Source organism: Harmonia axyridis, chromosome 1 (genome assembly GCF_914767665.1).
Source record: "Harmonia axyridis chromosome 1, icHarAxyr1.1, whole genome shotgun sequence".
Taxonomy (NCBI): Eukaryota; Metazoa; Arthropoda; class Insecta; order Coleoptera; family Coccinellidae; genus Harmonia; species Harmonia axyridis.
The window spans coordinates 44568626-44589310 of record NC_059501.1 but is presented as its reverse complement, the minus strand read 5'-3'; the positions used below and the strand labels follow the sequence as shown (position 1 = coordinate 44589310).

The 20685-nt window shown below is 34.3% G+C and overlaps 1 protein-coding gene across 1 annotated transcript; it reads left to right on the top strand.

Moving 5' to 3' along the window:
- The first annotated feature begins 3270 nt into the window (after window positions 1-3270).
- On the top strand, window positions 3271-19734 carry LOC123670819. Its single transcript, XM_045604382.1, has 3 exons — window positions 3271-5306; window positions 18804-18962; window positions 19446-19734. The coding sequence occupies exons 1-3, from the start codon at window positions 3271-3273 to the stop codon at window positions 19732-19734; spliced, it is 2484 nt and encodes an 827-aa protein (XP_045460338.1).
- The last annotated feature ends 951 nt before the right edge of the window (window positions 19735-20685 follow it).

Here is a 20685-nt window from a genome sequence, read left to right as displayed (position 1 = left end):
GCGTTTAGCCCAACTACGATCACAAACTACCGTTATTGAAGGTGTATGCGGCTTCGTCCATAGATTTCAGCGCTATCTGTTCCCAGGCATTACATTCTTCATTGTGTACTCTTTTATTCTGAAATTATTATAGTTATGATCATTGTGAAAAATTTTGAATGATTTTTCTGTTACCTACTTCTGAATGAACTTTCTTTCTTTATACAGTGAAAATGAAGAACAAGAACTGACGGTGGATGTGTTTATAACAAATATTTCTGGACAAGTAGATATTGTTTTCGAAATTCTACACATATCACGTACGAAAACTAATTTCGACTGAAACCCAATTTTTATTTCCTTCACGAAACGCATATTAGATGAATTTCATTCAAAAATAACGGAGTGACTGGAAAGTTCTTTCAGAGAATCTATGAATTGCCGAATATAAAAAATTCGGAATTCATCCGAAGATATTTGCCAGCAAAAAAGGTTCAATTCAATACACAAAAACAAAATTATAAAGAGAACTGCACAGGCCAAATAGATATAAAAACTTCTAGTAATGTCTCAACCCCAAATTGAGAATACCATTCTATAGGAATTTCAGTTTGAAAATGCGTTATTTCAATGTCAGGTATAGTTAATATTATTCATTTCTACATAAAATCAGTGAGTAAGTAGAAATATAGGTATTAGTACAAAAATAGACCCTTTTAAATCCTTACTTCGACATTGAATTCTTTCAGGTACCAATGCAATGCTGAACCGACCTAGAAACTGTCAAATTGTCCAGCAATGAAATAATACGTACACAAAAGAGTACCGAATAACCCTTATTTACAACTGATGTTTATCTAATGGGTCAATAAAATCTTGATATAAATCAAATAAATTTACACGAAATCACTTCTTGCTAACTTTCAAAGTACAATACCTAATCTAAGATAATAAAATTGTTTAAAAAAAAAGAGAGGTTCAGAACTACCTTAATTCTGTATTATATGAAATATGGTAAAAACAAGATAATTTACCTGACATCATTAAATCCAAATCGCTTTCCTTCAATAACAAATATTTCCTTTTTCTCAAACTTACGAAACCTTCGGTCCGAAGTAATAAGTTGACGATTGGATCCAAAACCTTCCACGAGGAATAAATTTTTTCATTCAAAAAAGTAACATGGAAATCAGTCGTATGGCTTTTGTCAAACGACAAAATATTTTTTTTTGTTCGTGACAAATAATTCAGGTTTTCAAGAATATATTTCCTAAAAGACGGTCCTGATAGCTACAAGCCACGCCCCTCAGGGAGGAGCAACGATTTTTAGTTCACAATTCTGGCACTTGAAATAGATTTACAACGTCACATAGAATTTTGAGTAACTATGATGTAATATATTTCTTATTGGTATCATTGGAATGAAGAAGAAATAGGCTATGACCATGTTGTATTAGATTTTCGAATTTAGGTCAACTGAAGCGATAATAATTTATTCAAAATTGGTATTGAAAATCGTACTTTCTACGTCATTAAAACAATTAATTTGCACCTTAAAGTGAAATTATTACCTAACGAACATACAAGGGATAAAGACCTTCCATTATTGTTTTGAATCATCTTGATAGCGTTTACCGTTTCTGAGAAAATCAAGACCGAATTACAGTCCATTCAGGAATTATTGACATCCCGGGTGGCTTTGCAAAATCGAAATTAAGTTGGTACTGTTGAATTGCAGATTTCGGGTTGGCATTGGAAATGTCATGGACAGGAGGTTAGATTTCAGTTTGTTTGTGTTATTGGTTTTGATCGAAGAAATTTTGAAACTTAGAGTTGTATCAATTTCAAACACACATTGATTAGTTTATTTGAGTATTTCTCACAGTACTGTTTGAAAAAAGAAGAAGGCAAGTCATTACAACCTGAATTATTAGTGGAAGAAAACATGTGCAATACGATTTCACCTTCAAAGAATCATTGAATGATTTGATTGTTACCAAAAGCCGAGCCAAAAGCAACCAATATATCAGACTGGATGAAATTTGACATCTGGATTTTAATCAATCAAAGATAACATTACATAAACTTAATAGGTTACAAGTTCAAAACAGTTAATAAAAGGAAAATTTTTATTGATAAACAGAAAAATATAATAAGTTGAGTACGATTCAATGGTGAATACAGAGAATATTTGCAACAAAATGTAAAATTCATTTATCTGGAGGAAACTTGGTTATTTGAAAATGCCAGCATTATTCAACTGTGGACTCTAGAAAGAAAACAAAATGTTTTTCAAGTATATTCAAGGGTAAAAGTAGAAGGAGCACTATTTTGAATGCTGGATATTTGGATTTTTACCTGGATCTTTGTTTTGACAGTGGTGATCATGAAGATTATATAAATCTATGAAGAGAGAATTATTTTATAATTAGATTGCTAAACAAAGTCTTGGAATTGCATCTATAGTTCATTTATATTCCATATTGAAATTAAGTATTGTTATACCTGTTTTTTGTTCTTCAATAAGTAATCCAAAAATCTAATAAATTCCAATTGCTTTATAGAATTTTTACTGATTATTTAATCGAAAAATATATTCAGAAGAGTAACTTCAAGAATTTCTTCACCTCTTACCCACTTAACGATAATAATAGAATGCAATAAAATTTTAAAATTCACAAATTAAAAATAATTTCATGCAAAAATGCTTTTAGTGAGTGAGTTAAAGCTGTTATGGGCAAAATAATTTATGTAATTTAATATATAATAAGTTTATTCACCAAAAATATGTTTTACATAGATAACAAAAGAATGGAAACTAGTATAAAGGCATTTCAATTAAAAACAGAAAACTCGAGTACAAATAGTACCTATATTTTTCATACCAGTTTAATCAATCATTCATGTCATGAACAGTTTCAATAAATAGTGACTTTAGAAAGTAATTTACACATCGGCTGATAAATTGGTTCCAATTTTGAAAGTTACAGTACAACTGTGATGTCAAAATTTTTCATATACTGAATGGATTCTTTGAATTTTATTTCTGTCTTATTATGATATGGCTCTTCCATTCACTAAGCTACACTATTTAAATTTATCAACCAGTTTTTTCTGTTTTCTTTACCAGTTTAGACACCACAGTTAAAATGATCCATAAGAGAACCAGAAATAAAGCCCCGACTAGACGTTCATGGCCTACTTCGATGTCAATAATTCCTGAATGGACTGTAGTTGGTAAGGTTGGTAAGGGCTACTATCGAAATATTTACCGACCTGGAAAGACATAAGATGATCAAAAAGAAGACCAAATCATGGGTTCATCCAGCAGATGAGACAGTGTTCAGGCAATTCATCGATGATAAAATGGAGAACATACCGGCTACAACTGACATAAATGAATTAAACAGCAAAATAGTCATAACCATCAGACAGGCAAAAAACAAATTCTGTCCGAAAAGTGAAAAAGAGCAGAGAATAGGTCCAGAAACTAAGAAAAAAATGGAAGAACGGAGAAAGAAGGCTAGCGACATTAACACGGAACCACATGAGATGAAGGCCATCAATAGGGATATATCGAAAGCTATTCGGAAGGACATAAGACAATACAAAAATAAACAAATACTTCGAACAATTGAGGAAAACAAGAGTATGAAAGTCATGAGGAGAAAATTCACAAATGGCAAGAAGGAAATATTTCAGCTTAAGGACGAGAAAGGTAGTATAGTAACGGATAGAGATAAACTAGTACAAATAGTAGAAGAATTCTACACTGCCCTATATAAGTCCCAAATAAATCAGGCAAGAGAAGAGCCACTACAAAAGATTCAAAACCAAGGCTCCGAAGAAATACCCGATATATCCCGTGATGAATTTTACTACGCACTTCATAAAATGAAGAATAACAGGGCTCCTGGACAGGATGAGGTGGAAACGCAGGCTATAAAGCTGGGAGGACCAATTTTGATAAAGAAGATCCTAGAACTTTTCAATCTATGCCTACAAAATCAGAAAATCCCAATCTCATGGAACGACTCTCTTAAGATATTGCTCTATAAAAAAGGAGACAAAACAAGTCTAGAAAACTACAGGCCAATCAGCTTGCTTGATCACCTCTACAAGTTGTACACCAGAATTCTTACAAATAGATTAGAATCGAAATTTGAGCTCTACCAACCAAGAGAGCAGGCTGGATTTCGAGCTCGTTATGGCACCAACGACCACCTACAGTGCTTGAAAACCTTAATAGGAAAAACTATTGAATATAATAGACCTTTAGTCCTGACATTTGTTGATTTCCACAAAGCGTTTGATACAGTAGAATTAACAGCCATTATAAAAGCATTAAATGAATGCCGAATCGACCATCGATACACAAATGTCATCAAAAATATATACAACAACGCCACAACAACTATCAACCTTCACTCCCAGACAAAGAAAATTAAAATAGGAAGAGGCGTAAGACAAGGTGATACTTTATCACCTAAACTATTCATCACTGTCCTAGAGTATGCGCTCAAAAGGTTGGAATGGGAAAACAAGGGCATCAGTATCGATGGGGAAAGACTCAATCATCTTAGATTCGCCGACGATATCGTGCTCATCTCTGATAATCTAGGAGAGGCCGCTATTATGATCCAAGAACTAAAAAACGCAATACAGGTGGTCGGACTGAGGATAAATCTCGAAAAAACAAAGATGATGACCAATCTAGTCCCTAATAAGCTATTAAGTGTAGACAACAATCAGATAGAAATGGTCCATAGTTACATATATCTGGGGCATCAAGTGAGGATTGGTAGAGACAACCAAACAGCAGAACTGCTCAGAAGAACAACTTTAGGATGGGCAGCATATGGCAAACTTCGTGATGTCTTCAAGAGCGATATTCCAACCAAGCTGAAGAGAAAGGCTTTCAACATGTGTGTTCTACCCGTTCTAACCTACGGTGCAGAGACCTTAACCCTGACCAAAGCATCGGCAAGAAAACTGCAGAAAACGCAGCGCAGGATGGAACGATCGATGCTGGGAATAAGTCTAAGAGACAGAATTCGAAACGAGGAGATTCGCAGAAGGACGGGTGTGGATGATGTTTTGGAGAGAGTGACGAGAGCTAAATGGAGGTGGGCAGGACATGTTGCAAGATCTAACGACGGAAGATGGACGAGGAAAATTCTGGAATGGCGACCAAGAGCAGACAAGCGAAGCCGAGGCCGACCTCCAACGAGATGGACCGATGACTTGAAAAGAATCCACACCAACTGGATGGAAGCCGCACAGAATAGAGAAAGATGGAAATGCCTTGGGGAGGCCTATGTCCATCAGTGGACGGTTTAGGGCTGAATGATGATGATGATGATGGACTGTAGTAAAGAAAACGCCTGAATTTGCGCCGCGTGAACGGACTCTTAATATCTAAGTGTCCATGTGATATGTGTGATCTAAGTGTCCATGCAGGGTTGCCGTTCGTACGATAATTATCGTTTTGTACGATAATTTGCTGCTCAATACTATGTACGATACCGCATGTACGATAATAGCGTTTTGTACGATAATTTCAGTGTACCTATCATTTGAGCTAAAGTGTCCATAGATACTCAAAATATAATGAAACTCAGTATGACCAGATTTAGTAAATATCCAATTTTTCAGTAGATTATTGCATTTTCAGGAAGTTTTTAGTAGGAAGAAATCATTTGATAGATTTTAGTAGTTTTAAAAAATCTAACCGAGACGGTTGGGAATGTCTAAACTCAAGGATGTTCCGATGAATCAATTCATTGTTCATTGGGGTTCTACGTTCTACGTGAATCTAGGAGAACGAACCTACTTAAACATAATAAAATCATAAAACTTCTTTGGTGACTGTCGGCTGAAAATAAATACAAAGAATCATGGAATATCCGAACTCCGGAGGGACGAAGGGTCCTCATTAAAAACAGATGGTGTTCAAAATTCAGTTGAAAATATATCAATTACCATTATCTCTCATTTGGTATTCTGTTTAGTGAAAAACAATTGTTGTAACTGGAATTTCATTGACAAATTTGTGTGGCTGAATATTTCAGATTTGAATATATTCATTTCATATAAGAAAATCGTTTTTTTGATGACATTTATTTTATAGAGAATTTTTACGAAGATATATCTCTGTATTTCCAATCAATTCAATTATTTAGATTCATATTATTTTATATGTGGTTATGGGAGCAAATGTTCAATTGTTAATTTTTTAATTTTTTGCAAGTTCATTGTACAATCTTATGTACATATTAGAATTATAAGATGGATGTTTTTCCGTCACCGACAGTCTGTGAATAGGATAATGCAAGTTGTCTGATCTTGCCTAATAATTAATTAATTATTCATTTACCGTTTTGTTTAAATAAAAAATATATTACTTATTCGATATATTGCTTGTTTATTCATCCTTGTCCACAAATTATCATATTCTCGCAAAAATTTCCTTTATTTCGAATGTGTACGATAAAAATCAGTGGGATACGATAATATGTACGATAATGTACGATAATTTTGAACACGCGGTACGATATTTTCGGCTTGTCCGCCTGGCAACGCTGTGTCCATGTGATATAAGGTCTATGCATAGACCTAATATCCTAATATATATTAGGTCTATGGGTCTATGGGATTTATTTGTCTATGACTCTAAGCATCTGACAGACGTTACTTACTAAACATAATGGCCGCCACCGTATATAAACAATGAATAAAATCGTCGTTTTTTACGAAAAAAGACATTTTCTTTTCAGGATGAGCTTGAAATGTGATTAATTCATCATTTCTTACCCTAACGAGAATAAGTTGATAAATTACAAGAAAACTAGCTATTTATGTGGATAACCTTACTGTCATTAGGCCAACTTTACAATTAAAAAAAAAACTAACAGGATTGAAGAATTTTCGTCACCGGATTCCTGATTTAGGGCCCCAGTCTGCAAAATTTCATCACGTTTGAATCATTATTTAAATTAATTCTATATAGTTAACATTTACCCAAACCATTTCAATGCAGACGATATTGGAACTAAATCAAATAAAATTCCTTAAACCAGATGTTCCATTAACTTATAATACAACATTCGAGGTTTCAAATGAAAGGTGATAAGATTTGAAAATAATATGGTTAATTCATTGTGATAATAATATAATATAAATAGTAACAATTTTAAACATACCTACATTAAGCAATAGTGCAACTGATTATTTTTAACCATTCGGAAATATTTTTCAGTTTAGGCACAGTATCCAAACAATTCTGATTTTAACCGTTGGTTCAGGAGTAAAAATAAAATTTGCAGAAAATGGGACAAATTTTATGGAAGATGAAGAGTATTTGCCTTTCATGATGAAAACAAAAAATGCCTCAGAGGAATATAATTCCCTAAGACCGACAGTATGGGATCAAATTGTTTTTCGTTATATTTGTTTACTTCAATAAACTTATTTATATATATGTAAATACCATATATTGAAGATATTGTTGCATATATCTGGATTTGTAGTAAGAGCAGCCAACTACAGAGACAATGTGAGTTTTTAAGACAAAACTAATGTGTTATTAAAAATTGTACCTTGCTTTCATATCTCAACCTCAAACAGTGTTTTTTAGATGTGCTTGAACTCTAATGATCAATTGCTTCTCGATAATTTTTTATTTACTTGCTTTTTTTAGGTTGTTTGAATTGAAATGTAACCTGAATGATGTCGAAGGTCTGTCTGAAAGTTCATCATCTCCAGCAACTTTTACTGCTTCATCTTCAGGTACCCTCACTGCCTCATAGTTTGAAAGTAAGTAAGTAAGTAAAAGTTTATTCATGCTTTACAATCAATTGCTTGCACACGTCATATAAAATTGGAATAATTTAACAAATTGGTAGATATAAAATAACATACATATATATATATAAAACATTCAATAAATTAAATATCATAGCCCACAAGGTTGGAGTCTAAAAATTCCTCGATACTATAGAATGCATTCTTTGATAAAAAATGTTATTCTTTTCTTGAAACTATTTACAGGCAAGTTCTTTGTTTGAGAAGGGATATTATTATATAGTTTAACCGACATATGAAATGGTCCTTTTTGAGATGAAGTTAATCTGCAGAAATTTGCCCTGATGAAATCCCTTCCCCTAGTAGGATACTCATGGTAACCTCCATTCTGATTAAAATAATTTTTATGTGCATGAGCATAGATTAATGCATCAAAAATATAGAGATAAGGGAAAGTCAATATTTTATAATTGATGAATGCAGTTCTGCAATTTTCCCTATATGACAATCCTGCAACTATTCTAATAGCCCTTCTTTGCAAAGCAAATTCTACCACTTGAAGAGCAATTTCCCCAAGCCAAGAGTCCGTAACGCAGTACAGCCTCAACCAAAGAGAAATAAACCACTTTTAAAACTTCATTTGATAATCTTCGAGACATTGATCTCAATAAAAAAATATTCCTCGAAACCTTGGTAGCCAGCTGGCAAACGTTGAAATCCCAGCGGAGACAAGAATCGACAGTTAGTCCCAAAAACCTTGTACTGCCCATATAGACTGGATCAATCTTCTTAAGTGAGAAGAGCATCTTAACAGTCTTCTGGTCATTTGCAACTAGTCCATTCGAAGTAAACCAGTCAAAAGCGTCGTCTAGTGCAGCAGCCCCTCCCTCAAGCTCGGTAGCCAAGTCATCAGATGCCACAGAGACAGTAGTGTCATCCGCAAAGAGGATAGTGGTATACTTTCTGAGAAAATAAGGAAGGTCATTAATGAAAATTGAAAATAACACAGGGCCCAAAACAGAACCTTGTGGTACACCCAGTGAAATTTTTTCCTTATCAGACCAGCTATTGTTATAATACACACTTTGAAATCTGTTAGATAGATAGGATGAAATGAGAGCACAACTATCCCTGGAACACCCATATGCCTCAAGCTTCCCCAGCAATACACGACAAAGGCCTTCGCCAAGTCCATAAAAAGCGAATATGACCAATGGCCCCTCTCAAAACATTGAAGAACGTGATCTACAAACTCCATGATAGCGCCCAGAGTGTTTCTCCCCCTTCTAAAGCCGAATTGATTTGTATTGAATAGATTATTCACCTCGAAATACTGAACTAATTGATGACAAATTATTTTTTCGAACAACTTCGATAAGACAGGCACTAAAGAAATTGGCCTATAGTTTCTCAATTCTCCCATGTCTCCTTACTTAAATAAAGGTATAACCTTAGACACCTTGAGGCAATAATAATAATAATAATAATAACCATCTTTATTCCAAATCACCCTGTTACAATATATAATTGATCAAATGAAATGGTACAGTGTCAAGGAAAATAAAAATAAATTCATATGCAACAAAAATCATCCATTGAGTATGGTTCCATTTCAAGCAGAAACTTGAAGACTTCCTTCTTGAAATTTTTGATGTTGTTTATTTTTTGAATAGTAATCGGTAGTGAGTTGAATAACTTTAATGTTCTATATCTAGCCTGCTTCTGCGAAGTAGTAAGATCATGCCTGAGATATAGGTACTTCAAATTTCTAGTTTCATAGTATGCCTTCTTATTTTCATATTCTTCAAATAGATGTTTATTTTTGAACATAAAAATGAGGCATTGCTGGATGTATATGCCATATAATGTGAGAATCCCATTTTCTTTGAAGAGACCTCTGCAAGACTGGCTATAACTGGTTTTACATAGTAGTCTTAGGGCTTTTTTTTGTATCTTGAATAATGATGTTATATTTCCTGATCCATAAAACATAATTCCATATCGTAGTTTTGCTTCTATAGTTGAATAGTATAAAATTTTAAGTATGTTACTATTCAAATATTTGGTCATAATTCTGAGGCAGTAAATGGATGATCCCAAGTTACTCCCTAATCTTTGAATATGCTCTTTCCAATCAAGATGTTGATCTATATATACTCTCAGGAATTTGGTTGATTCTGACATAGTAAAATTTTTTCCTAAAAAGATTATGTCTGGGTTTTCGATTCTTGAATTAGTAGGGTGGAAAAGAATTACTTTAGTTTTGTCCTTATTCATTATCAAGTTGTTATTTAGGAACCATGATTCAGTCAATTGCAGTGTTTGGAGTGAGATCTGCTTCAATTCTGGCCACTGATGTTCAACTGCTGATATATTTGTGTCATCTGCATAGTTTACAACATTTATATTTTCATGTTTCCAATGTTCTTCGAGAAAAAATTCATTCAAATATATAATGAAAAACAAGGGTCCAGCTATACTTCCCTGTGGAATCCCCATTTTTATTGTTCTCATCTCTGATCTTGCTTCCTGATCATCTGTCCTGATCTGAACAAGCTGCTTCCTGTCTTGAAAATACGACTTCACCCATTGAACGGCTGGGCCTCTCACACCATAAGACTGTAACTTCATACAGAGCTTCTCTGCATCAAGGCAATCATAAGCCTTAGATAGGTCCAGAAAGAGTCCCAAAGCCAAAGATTTTCCTTCAAAAGCTGATACAATATTACTTGTGAACTGATAAATTGCAGTCTCCACTGATTTTCCCTTCATGTATCCATGTTGATTTCTTGATATCACCGCATTCTTCAACAAGAATTCCATCAATTGTTCACAAAAAACCAACTCAAAAATTTTTGAAAAAGATGGCAAAATGCTTATTGGTCTATAATTACTATAATCCTTGGTATCACCCTTCTTATAGATGGGTATCACCAAAGCTATTTTCAATATATCTGGGAAAATTCCAGTCCTAAGAGAGTTGCTCAACATATATGTAAGTGGAATTACTATTTCAGAAACCGTCTGTTTTATAATACTGTTAGAAACACCATCCACTCCAGCACTGTGCTTATTTTTCAAGGATTTTATTATCTTTGCTACTTGATCTGTTGATACCTGTTTCAAATATAATGATTCATTCAAATCTTTTTGACCACTCTTGTCACCGTTGTAAGTTGTCAAATTTTTCGTGAGTTCTGGAGCAATATTAATGAAGTATTCATTGAGTTCATTTGCTATTTTGAAGGGATTTTCTTTAATGGGGAAATTCTTGTTGGTATTTCCTTCTTTAAACGAATTTATGATAGACCAGACAGTTTTACTTTTGTTATCAGAGGTTTGTATCAGATTTTCAAAGTTTTTGGCTTTATTTCTGTTCAATAATCTATCATATTCTATCTTTGTTTCCTTATATGTCTGCAAGAATTTATTATCATATTCACTTAATACGAGTAATATATCAAGCTTGTTCTTCATTACTTTCACTGCCGAATCATTCTCCTTTGTTTTCTTTCCAATATTTTTAACAGTTATTCTTTTTAATGGACACGAATTATTGAAGTGTTGCAAATATATTCTCTCAAATTCTACAATCCGGATAAGTATTAGAAGCAATACATAAATTGAAAAGTTTAGTCAAAGGAGCTACTAAGTTATTTATGTTCTTTTTTATTAGCACAGAAGACAAACCATAATAATCTGTACTAGTAGTAGTAGTAGTAGAAAACAAACTTTCTCAGTTAACTTTTGTTGAACTATCATACCAAAATATTCCAAGATAGAAAAGGTAGGAAGGTATTCTAGAAAGTTTCTTGATTCAAGGAAAATTTCCACAATAATTCGATAATATGAATTTATCATCTCATCATATGCATTTTGAAGAATCAGAATTGACTTCATTTTATTCTTTACAGAAAGAGGTGATATTTTGGTGATATGTCAAGCAGTGATTTCTTGACTCCAGAGAAGCGACTCTGATACTTTACCAGAAGCCAGAAATATTAGTTTTTATGTTAGTATGCATTAATGGTTCATGAAAGGTGCCTGTTGATTACTTCTTATTGAATGGATTATCAGCAGTGGAAAAATCAGAATTAGTGAAAAAATGCCATGAATTCATCGATGAAAGGGAAATCACAGTTACATCAATTACATTTGATGGCACTGTAAAAAAAGTTTAATGGTACAGAAATCGGGCGCAGATTTTAGTAATCATTCTGTTCTCAAAACTTGCTCTATAGACCCTATCACATAAAATGATATTTTCATTTTTTCAGATGCTAGTTTGCTATATTAATTATTCAAAATATCATTTCAAAAGTAATGTGAGAAGTTTTTAGTTTATCCATTTTCAATTGGATATCTATTCTTGATTCTTATTATAGGTTTATTGAATGTCATAATTTTCTATTCATTGAATGAAAACTTGTTATAAGGAAATATTCATCGAGAGAAGTCAATAGAAGAAAACAATATCAGAATTATATGTATATTAAAATTCAATTCTGTTTTAGTTCAAAATAATTAATTGTTCCTTGAAAAAACAAATTACTTGTTTGAAAGCTATATCTACTGAAGCATATGAATGTGCCATATCTGAAACAATTCAGTTTGTTCATTCATAATTTCAAAACTATTTCTGTTCAATAACTTATAAATTTCAATGGATTCTAAATAGTTGAGTCTCCTGCCTTTTGATTCCACAGGGTGAGTCTTTGACTTGTACATATATTTTAAACAAAGATTCTTGTGGTCAAAAGAAACACTTTTCATTTACCATTTTTTCTGATTCAGCCCGGTTAAAAAGATATAGCCATTTTAAATTTTCATAATGAGCTAATTCACCCCTGGAAACCGAAACACTGAACTAGAAAAATCATCATAAACTTGATTGATAGGCATTCTAGTAATTTGATATGAAATATGAACAAGACGAGACTTCGCTTCTTTGAAAATCGAATCATTTTCCGTTCCTTCGAAATCTTCAACCCATAGTTTAATTGATATTAATGTTTTATTTATATCTTCTGTTGTTTATATGTTCTGTTGCGGAATTATATTCGGGATCTGGCAAATTTTGAGCTAATTTTTCTTTTGTCAAAGTCTAGATAATATCTTACGCTTTTCGTCTTGTGCTCGAAATGTAACACTTCTTTTGCGCAATTCATAGTTCAGTTCTTCAAGAAGTAAGTGCACAGATTTGAATTGATCATCATAAAAGAAAAACCAGGAGATATAAAATTATAAAACTAATATCCTAATGAAGAGAAATCATAAAAAACGAAGCTACCACTGTGTTTCGATAAACAACATTTGTGTTTCACAAATCAATATAATAATAATTTTCAAATTCGCTTTAAGAGAAGTTAAAAATGCATAGAAATTATGAAGATATTATAACTTCAATAATTTCACAGCGCAATGTTATTGCGAAAAAAACTTGTCATAAGGTATATAGAGTTTTATCAATTAAATTTGCATTAAGAACTAAATCAAAACTATGAAGCGGAAAATATTCAAATCAAAGAAATCTGAATCGAATAAAATTTCAGAAAATTTACCAATACCTCCTTATAAACTATAAATTTTTAGGGAATACCTATATTCCTTACACAAGATATTAATTTTGGATTATGAAAAACCAGGAAAATAATCGAAATAGTAATAATGAATAAGCCTAACGAATTTTCTGCCTCCAACGTTGACCGTCACTTTATAAAACTTTTTTTTTTATTTTCGTATATATTTTTTTGAGTGAGGTTATAGGCTTTGCGACAGGCAGCTCTTATGTCCTTGATGAGCAAGGTTGTGGATTCAATTAAATAGGCTTAATATAAAAGATGTTCTGGGCGCAACCCCAAATTTATGTACACTGCCTTTATTTTTGTATTTCATAAAAGGCAAAAATTACAAAAGAATAGTGTGAAATTCAAGAAAGCCTTCTCCCACTTAATGTTAAAAATATGCTTACATCTGAATTCAATTATTTACAGTGTTAATTGATTGATGGTACAAATCTCGTCCAATTAAAACGTTATAAAGTTTGAATCAGATCTGACCTTTCTGTGAGTCCTTCCAAAATTTCAAAGAGGATAGAAAACTGATGAAGTTTGCTCCTTATCAGTTGAAAAAATCAATTTCCTAGATAGTTTGGTATTAAGTATAAACCCGTAACTGGTATGGTACAGTTTCTGGAACAACTTTGGTAAGATGGGCTAAGCCAGACCCCAACCTTAATTCCTTAAAATATATGTGTTCACATTAACTTATTGTGTTCTCAAAAGGTTCTTAATCAAATCTGAATCATAGTTGAACCGATAGTGTGAAATAAATAGACAAAACTCTCATATACTTGATAATTTAATTCAAAAAATATAAATATTGCTAATAAAAAAACGTAAAAAAGAGAAAATTTTAAAATGCATACAACTAAGGAAAATCCTAATGATATGATTTCCCCAAAATTCTGAACATAAAATATACTTTTCAATATTAGGTACTAAAAAGCCGAATGGAATGATATTTCTGTGATATGTACTAGAAAACTACAAGCGTTCTTCTGAGCAATCTTCGCCGACGGTTGGCGCACAGGTGCCACATACTGGAAGATGCTAAACACCACATGATACCTTTGTTTTTTTGTCTTGCTTGCATGGACACTTGATGAGATATTTTCCTTCAGCTTCCGGAACGTCCCTTCTCCCTTCTAGAATAGAAAGAATGTTCTGTTTTAGACTCCTAGGAAGGCGCTTATTTTATATTATTCTTTCCATGTGGGGAAGAACAAGTTGCCTGGCCAGAGATTTAATGTATTTATATCTCGAAACTTGCGGATTATTTGGAAGAGAAGAGAAAATGATTCACTAAGGAAACATCCAGAATTTCATAGAATATCGTCATTGGCCATCGTCTGGAACGGCTGTAGCACCCGTAGACATGTACATTTTTTATCCAACGCATCAATTGCGCTCTTGGTTTTGTAAAAAAATTCAATAATTTTTGGCTTATTTGCCTCATTTACATTGGCTTTTCCAACTTTGGGGACATACGATGCTAATGCCATTCTGTTGGTATATCCGAACAACGAAGTATGTACATTTCGATTTCTCGACGGTAAAAATCATCGACGGAAATCACTTTCCAGGTCATCCAAATTATTTAGTATCCATTATTCAAACTGTGGATCACCTGTTTCCTTCGTTTTCGTGATTGCAACTTCCAAAATAAGACAACTTCTAGCACAAAATAATTATACTATTGGTAAGGTGGGGTCTCACATACCCCAAGCGAAGAAACACTATCAACAGAATCGTGCTAACTAAAAATATAGGCAGATGTGTAACACTGTATTGCACAAGACACATAGACTGAAAGGTACAGGAACAGATAGCGCTATCGATCAAAAAAGATTTGAGCTATAGAGAAAAATAAATGCGCTGGGGTCTGGTGGACCCCACCTTACCAGTTACGGGTTAAGTATTGAGACTCAAGACTTCTGACGTCTAAATTGACAAAATGTCAAAATGAATTCATTAAAGAGAAATAAATTCAAAACATTAACATTTGAAAGAAAAAGAAACTTGCACCTTATTTCGGAGGAAGAAATTACACGAAACTAAGTAAACAGGTATACAATGTCTTGAATAATTCAAGTTGAACGTAATTAGGTAGATACGAAAATTGCATGATATAATAATAATAACCGTCTTTATATACCAGCACATACGGCGTGAATCAAATCTGAGGGAATGAAAAATTTCATCTCGTCATGAATTTGCGAAATTTGACGCAGAAGCAGTGATTTAAAATTCGACTTGCAACATTTTTGAATGTTACAAGATCTAAGATGTATCTTTTCTGTTCATTATTCTCATCTGTGACTGTTACCTTTTCCACTTATGTACCTATAGTTTTGTCTTCAGTAAATAGTGGTCGCTACCACATGTTGGTTCCCTACAAGCTCTTATACCCAAGAATTGTATATTGGATTTTTGTTCGGCTGTGCAGTAATCAATAATGGATTTCTGAATTGTGGTTTCGTTTTTCCAGGTAAACTAATGTATTTCTTTATGGTGGAAGAAACCATTTTGGATTTTCATATCGTTCTGTTCGCATATTGAGATTAATCTTTCTCCGTTATCAACTATCACTTCTTTTGTTGTCTAGATATTGATGATGGACTATACTTAAGTATGTCAACATAGATAGTTTATTGGGCTGTTTCCATCATCTGTGCAGTTGGTTGTTTTCGACGTTTCGGCAGACAAAAGCTTGTCATGAGGCTGGTTGGTGTGTCTGGACTTGTACGCACCATACTTTTTTCGAGTTCGTATGATAGTAGACCGGCCGCGTATTGGCATTGTTTACTATGCTGCAACGCATACATGGTGTTGCAACGCGGTAAATAATGACTGAACCAATGCTCTCTCTATCCAGACATATCTTACCACGACTCAGCACAGGAAGGTGTTCAGACGTAGTAACTATTGTATCATGGATATGCACCCATTCTTGAGGCATTGTTTACCGCGTTCCAACTCAACATTGAGCTCTGCTTACACGGCCGCACCAACTTGTACCAGTCACCGTACCTTGCTGCTAATGTCTCTGTTGAAAGAATCGACGAAAATACTTTTTTAGTTTCTTCGGAGACCGATGAGTTTTCGGACTGGGTGGAAGGTATTGTAAGCACCTTTGTGCCATACAAAATATGTTTGGAATCACTTTTCGGACCTGTATGCAAATAAACACTGATGACAGAAAATAATTAGCACAATTAGCTCTAGGAGAAAACACATCCTTAGAATTTTATGATGACATGTCATTTGATGTGGGTATAGAAAATGACTTGCCAACTAGTACAGAACAACAAAGCAATGATTTTACCCAACAGGCTAATTTTTCTATAGGAACAATTAACACTGTCGAGAATGCCAATGAAACAAATTTAGGCGAAGAACATTCCGCAGCTGTAACAAAAATAAAACGGTTGATATGGTTAATGCTATGAAGAAATTTAATAAAACCCTAAACAAAATTATAACACCCTCTGACTTATTCAATTTCATTCACGTATCAAAAAATATCTCACTAAAAAAGAACATTTCTGTTCAGCCAACATCAGTGAGCCGAAGAAAAATTAGACTTGGTTTATCATGCGGCGCAAAACGTATTCAAGCTGGTAGGCCATCCAACGAAGAAATGCCAAACAATCGTAAAAGGCAAAGATCTTTAAAGAAAAATATTGATCTTAATAGACCAAATGCAAAATCACATGGAAGGCACTCTATGATTAAACCATAGTGTATTTTGCATTTAATGTAGTTTTTTCAAAACTGTGGATTTATAAACTCTTTACAGTGATACTCACTGTATTTATACTATTGTTATTTTTTTTGTGTATTAGTATTCTTTACTATGTATTATTCTTTTTCATTTTAGGGTAGTTTAATAAACGATTTTTGACGATAGTATATTATTGTTATTCTTATTAACGCCGATTGCAAAATTGCGAAAGGCAGTAAATTTGAACGTGGTTGGAACTGCAACGCGGTAAACAATGCCTCAAGAATGGGCGCGTATCCATAATACAATAGTTACTATGTATGTCTGAACACCTTCCTGTGCTGAGTCGTGGTGAGATATGTCTGGGTTGAGCCATTCTTTACCGCGTTGCAACACCATGTATGCGTTGCAGCATAGTAAACAATGCCAATACGCAGACCGACCACATCTCTTCTGTATACCTTCAATAGGTATGGATATGTTCAGGGCATTGTGTAGATCACGAAACTGCTTGTTGTTTCAAAATTGACGAGGGGATAGCAGTGACGTCATAAAAATGGCCGCCGACGGTTTTGACATAAATCTTACCCATTCATGCTGTTAACCAAACGTACTTTCTTCTTTCTTCAACAGGTAGGTAAGGATGTGTTCAGGGCGTTGTGTAGATCACAAAAATGTTCGTTTTAATTTTTTTTTAGTGGAGGAGGGGATAGTAATGACGTCATTTAAATGGTCGCCCACTGTTTTTGTTTTTTTGTAAAGTACATTGCACCTATTAGTTCTTTTTGCTTCTGTATGGTGTTGTTTGAAGACTTATTAATTGTTCTTCAATTAATTACCAGTCATCCGAAGCGTATCTCTTATATTCAAAAAAATGTTCATGCATGTGCTTTTTGATCGATGATTGATATCTATTGTAGATCAAAATCAAGTTGTGGGCGGTCTATGAGATTATTGGGATTTGAACTCAGTTGTATCGGTTGCCATCCCTTTACTCTCACCACTAGTCTACAGATGCAGTTGCTAGTTAGTAATCTATATGCATTAAGCTTGATTTAAGTTACATCTCACTTCCGGTATGCGCAGTTGGGATGCGCACTAGTCAAATTTTTAGGGTTGCGCAGATGGCGTGCGCAGTTTTCCGTCCGAATTCTGAATCCTTTCTAAAGTTATGAACAGATCGACGCGGGACTGTGGGAGCGGGAGCTGGAAAGAATCTTTTGCTCGATGAAAATCAACGGCGTTGAGCATTAAAACTTCTTCTTTCGAATAACTGTTAATTTCATATATAATTTTAGATTCATACTAATAATAGTGTTTCATTATTTTCGCGTAGCTGTGCAAACTATGCAATCTGTCCGATGCCGCAACTAACGCATCGTTCCCGTTTTTGCTCCTGCTCCCGCAATCCCGCTTTGGTCTGTTCATACCCTAATTTAGTGGTGTCGAGATGCTACCGACCTGGTACTTTCATATGAGTTTTTCATAACAACAATTTATCAAATTTTTTGAATATTTTTGTGGGTGTGCCACACGGTTCAATTCTGGACCAATTTTATTTATCATTTATGTCTCCCAATTCATAAGATTTATCATTTCTTGCTCAGCACACTGTTACGCAGATGGATGGAAAGTTTTATATATCGTTTTACCCTGCTGAAGTCAATCAGGCTTTTGCTGCATTAAACTATGATTTGAACACAATACTCGATATATCTAGAAAACACTGTTTGCAGCTCAACGCTAGGAAAAGTTTTGCTATGGTTTTCGGAAGAAAACAGATTGAGGTTTGAAACTTGTAACGGGCTAGTGACGATTGGTAACGAGAATGTAAAATTCTCTAAGAAGGTTAAAAACCTGGGTATGTGGCAATCCACGCACCCAGGTTTGCTTTTGTAAGCAAGCAGTGACATGATCAGTAAATCTCAAATCCTGATCAATATCAGGGTGTGAGAGATCAATAGAGTGTAAGAACAGCATTCCAAACAAAAAACACTGTCAGGTGAAACCTGACAAAAAAATCAAACAACAAAAAATTGCGTATACAAAATACCATGCGAATGCAGCTGAACTCACATTTGAGAGACCAAACACCCCCTGAACACAAGAGACAAAGAGCACCAAAAATTTGCTCAACTGGGGGAAACAGATAAATCCAGTGTTGAACATACCCACCTGCTAATTCTATGGTCAACATAGTATATGACATTTGAATATATGCATGTCTGTGACTTAACCAACAATAAGTTGTAGCAGTTGTACAAGTTGTTGTCGTAATACGTTGTGTGGTGCTAAAATAAAAGAGTTTGATTTTAAACACAGTTTTACTCAAGTTATAACAAAAATATTCCGAATCCTAAATATAATTTAACATCCAGGCTAGTCCAACATGGTTGGGATGAAGACCATAGGATCAAATGGGATGAAGCTTTCATAATATCAAAGGAAGAAAGATCAAAACGGAGGAATCTCAAAGAAGCAGCCTTCATGGCCATCACTCCGAATCCCCTAAAAATGCCGCCTCTGGAGATCTGCGCACCAATCATAAGATCCAATCTGAGGAAATTGAACTCTGTCCAGGTCGGTAGCATCTCGACACCACCAAATCAGAAAGAAATCGGACGAAAAACTGCGCACACCATCTGCGCAACCCGAAAATTCGACTAGTGCGCATCCCAACTGCTACCGGAAGTGAGGTGTACTAACTCCTTCTGTAGACTAGTGGTAAGAGTGAAGGGATTGCAACCGCTACGACTAAAGCGCAAACCCTGATTAACTCATACAAACTCGAAAAAAATAAGGTGGGTACAAGTCCAGATAGACCAATATTGGCAAACGGTTCTTCTCAGAACCAAACAATTGGTCCTTCTCAGGACCAACACCCAGAAGACGGCAGGCGAAACGTCGGAAACAACCAACCGCACAGATGATGGAAATAGCCCAATAAACTATCTAACATATCACTTCTTCGTGTTTCACTATCGCTTTATCATTATCTCTATTTCCCGTTCTTGCGTTGAAGTCTCCAAGTAATATCACTTCTCTAGAGCTTCGTGCTCTAACAATTTCGTCATTTAGTTGTTTTTAGAATGCATTCTTGTCATTCACAGATTCGTCTTCATTAACTCCATCTTATTATCGTTGTCTTAGTTCCAAAAAAGGCTTATGTTCACTCTTATAATCCTCTCATTTACGGCCTCCCATGATGTAAAGTATTTCCTCCAACGTTGTATGTATGTATCAAAATCGAGATCCCTCTTTTCGCTCTCATTTCCTTGGGTGCACCACAAAAAAATTGATCATACTCCCCTTTGTTTTCCGAATCCTTTCTTTTTTTCTTGGTCTCCGTCGTTACCTCAAGGTCCATTTTTAGATGTTTCAGCTTGTCGTGTATTACTTCATCCATCTTTCTTCCTATTCCCTGAACGTTCCATGTACCAATAGTCAATATTATTTTTTGTTGCTTAGTTCGTATCCGATATCCAGTCCTGTTCCAAGGCTTTGATCGGGCGTTTTAACAATACTTTTTCTACGAGAGTGGATTGCCGGCCTATTGCTCAACCCTCCTCCTCTATCCGGGCTTGGGATCGACAGTGGCAATCGACAATCGACAGGCTA

Bases quoted from the DNA above. Each gene is read 5' to 3' on its own strand.
- LOC123670819 (XM_045604382.1), top strand. From the start codon at position 3,271: ATGATCAAAAAGAAGACCAAATCATGGGTTCATCCAGCAGATGAGACA. The intron at 5,307-18,803 runs GTGGACGGTTTA...CACTGTTTGCAG, and splicing joins GGGGAGGCCTATGTCCATCA to CTCAACGCTAGGAAAAGTTT. The intron at 18,963-19,445 runs GTAAGCAAGCAG...TTTAACATCCAG, and splicing joins ACGCACCCAGGTTTGCTTTT to GCTAGTCCAACATGGTTGGG.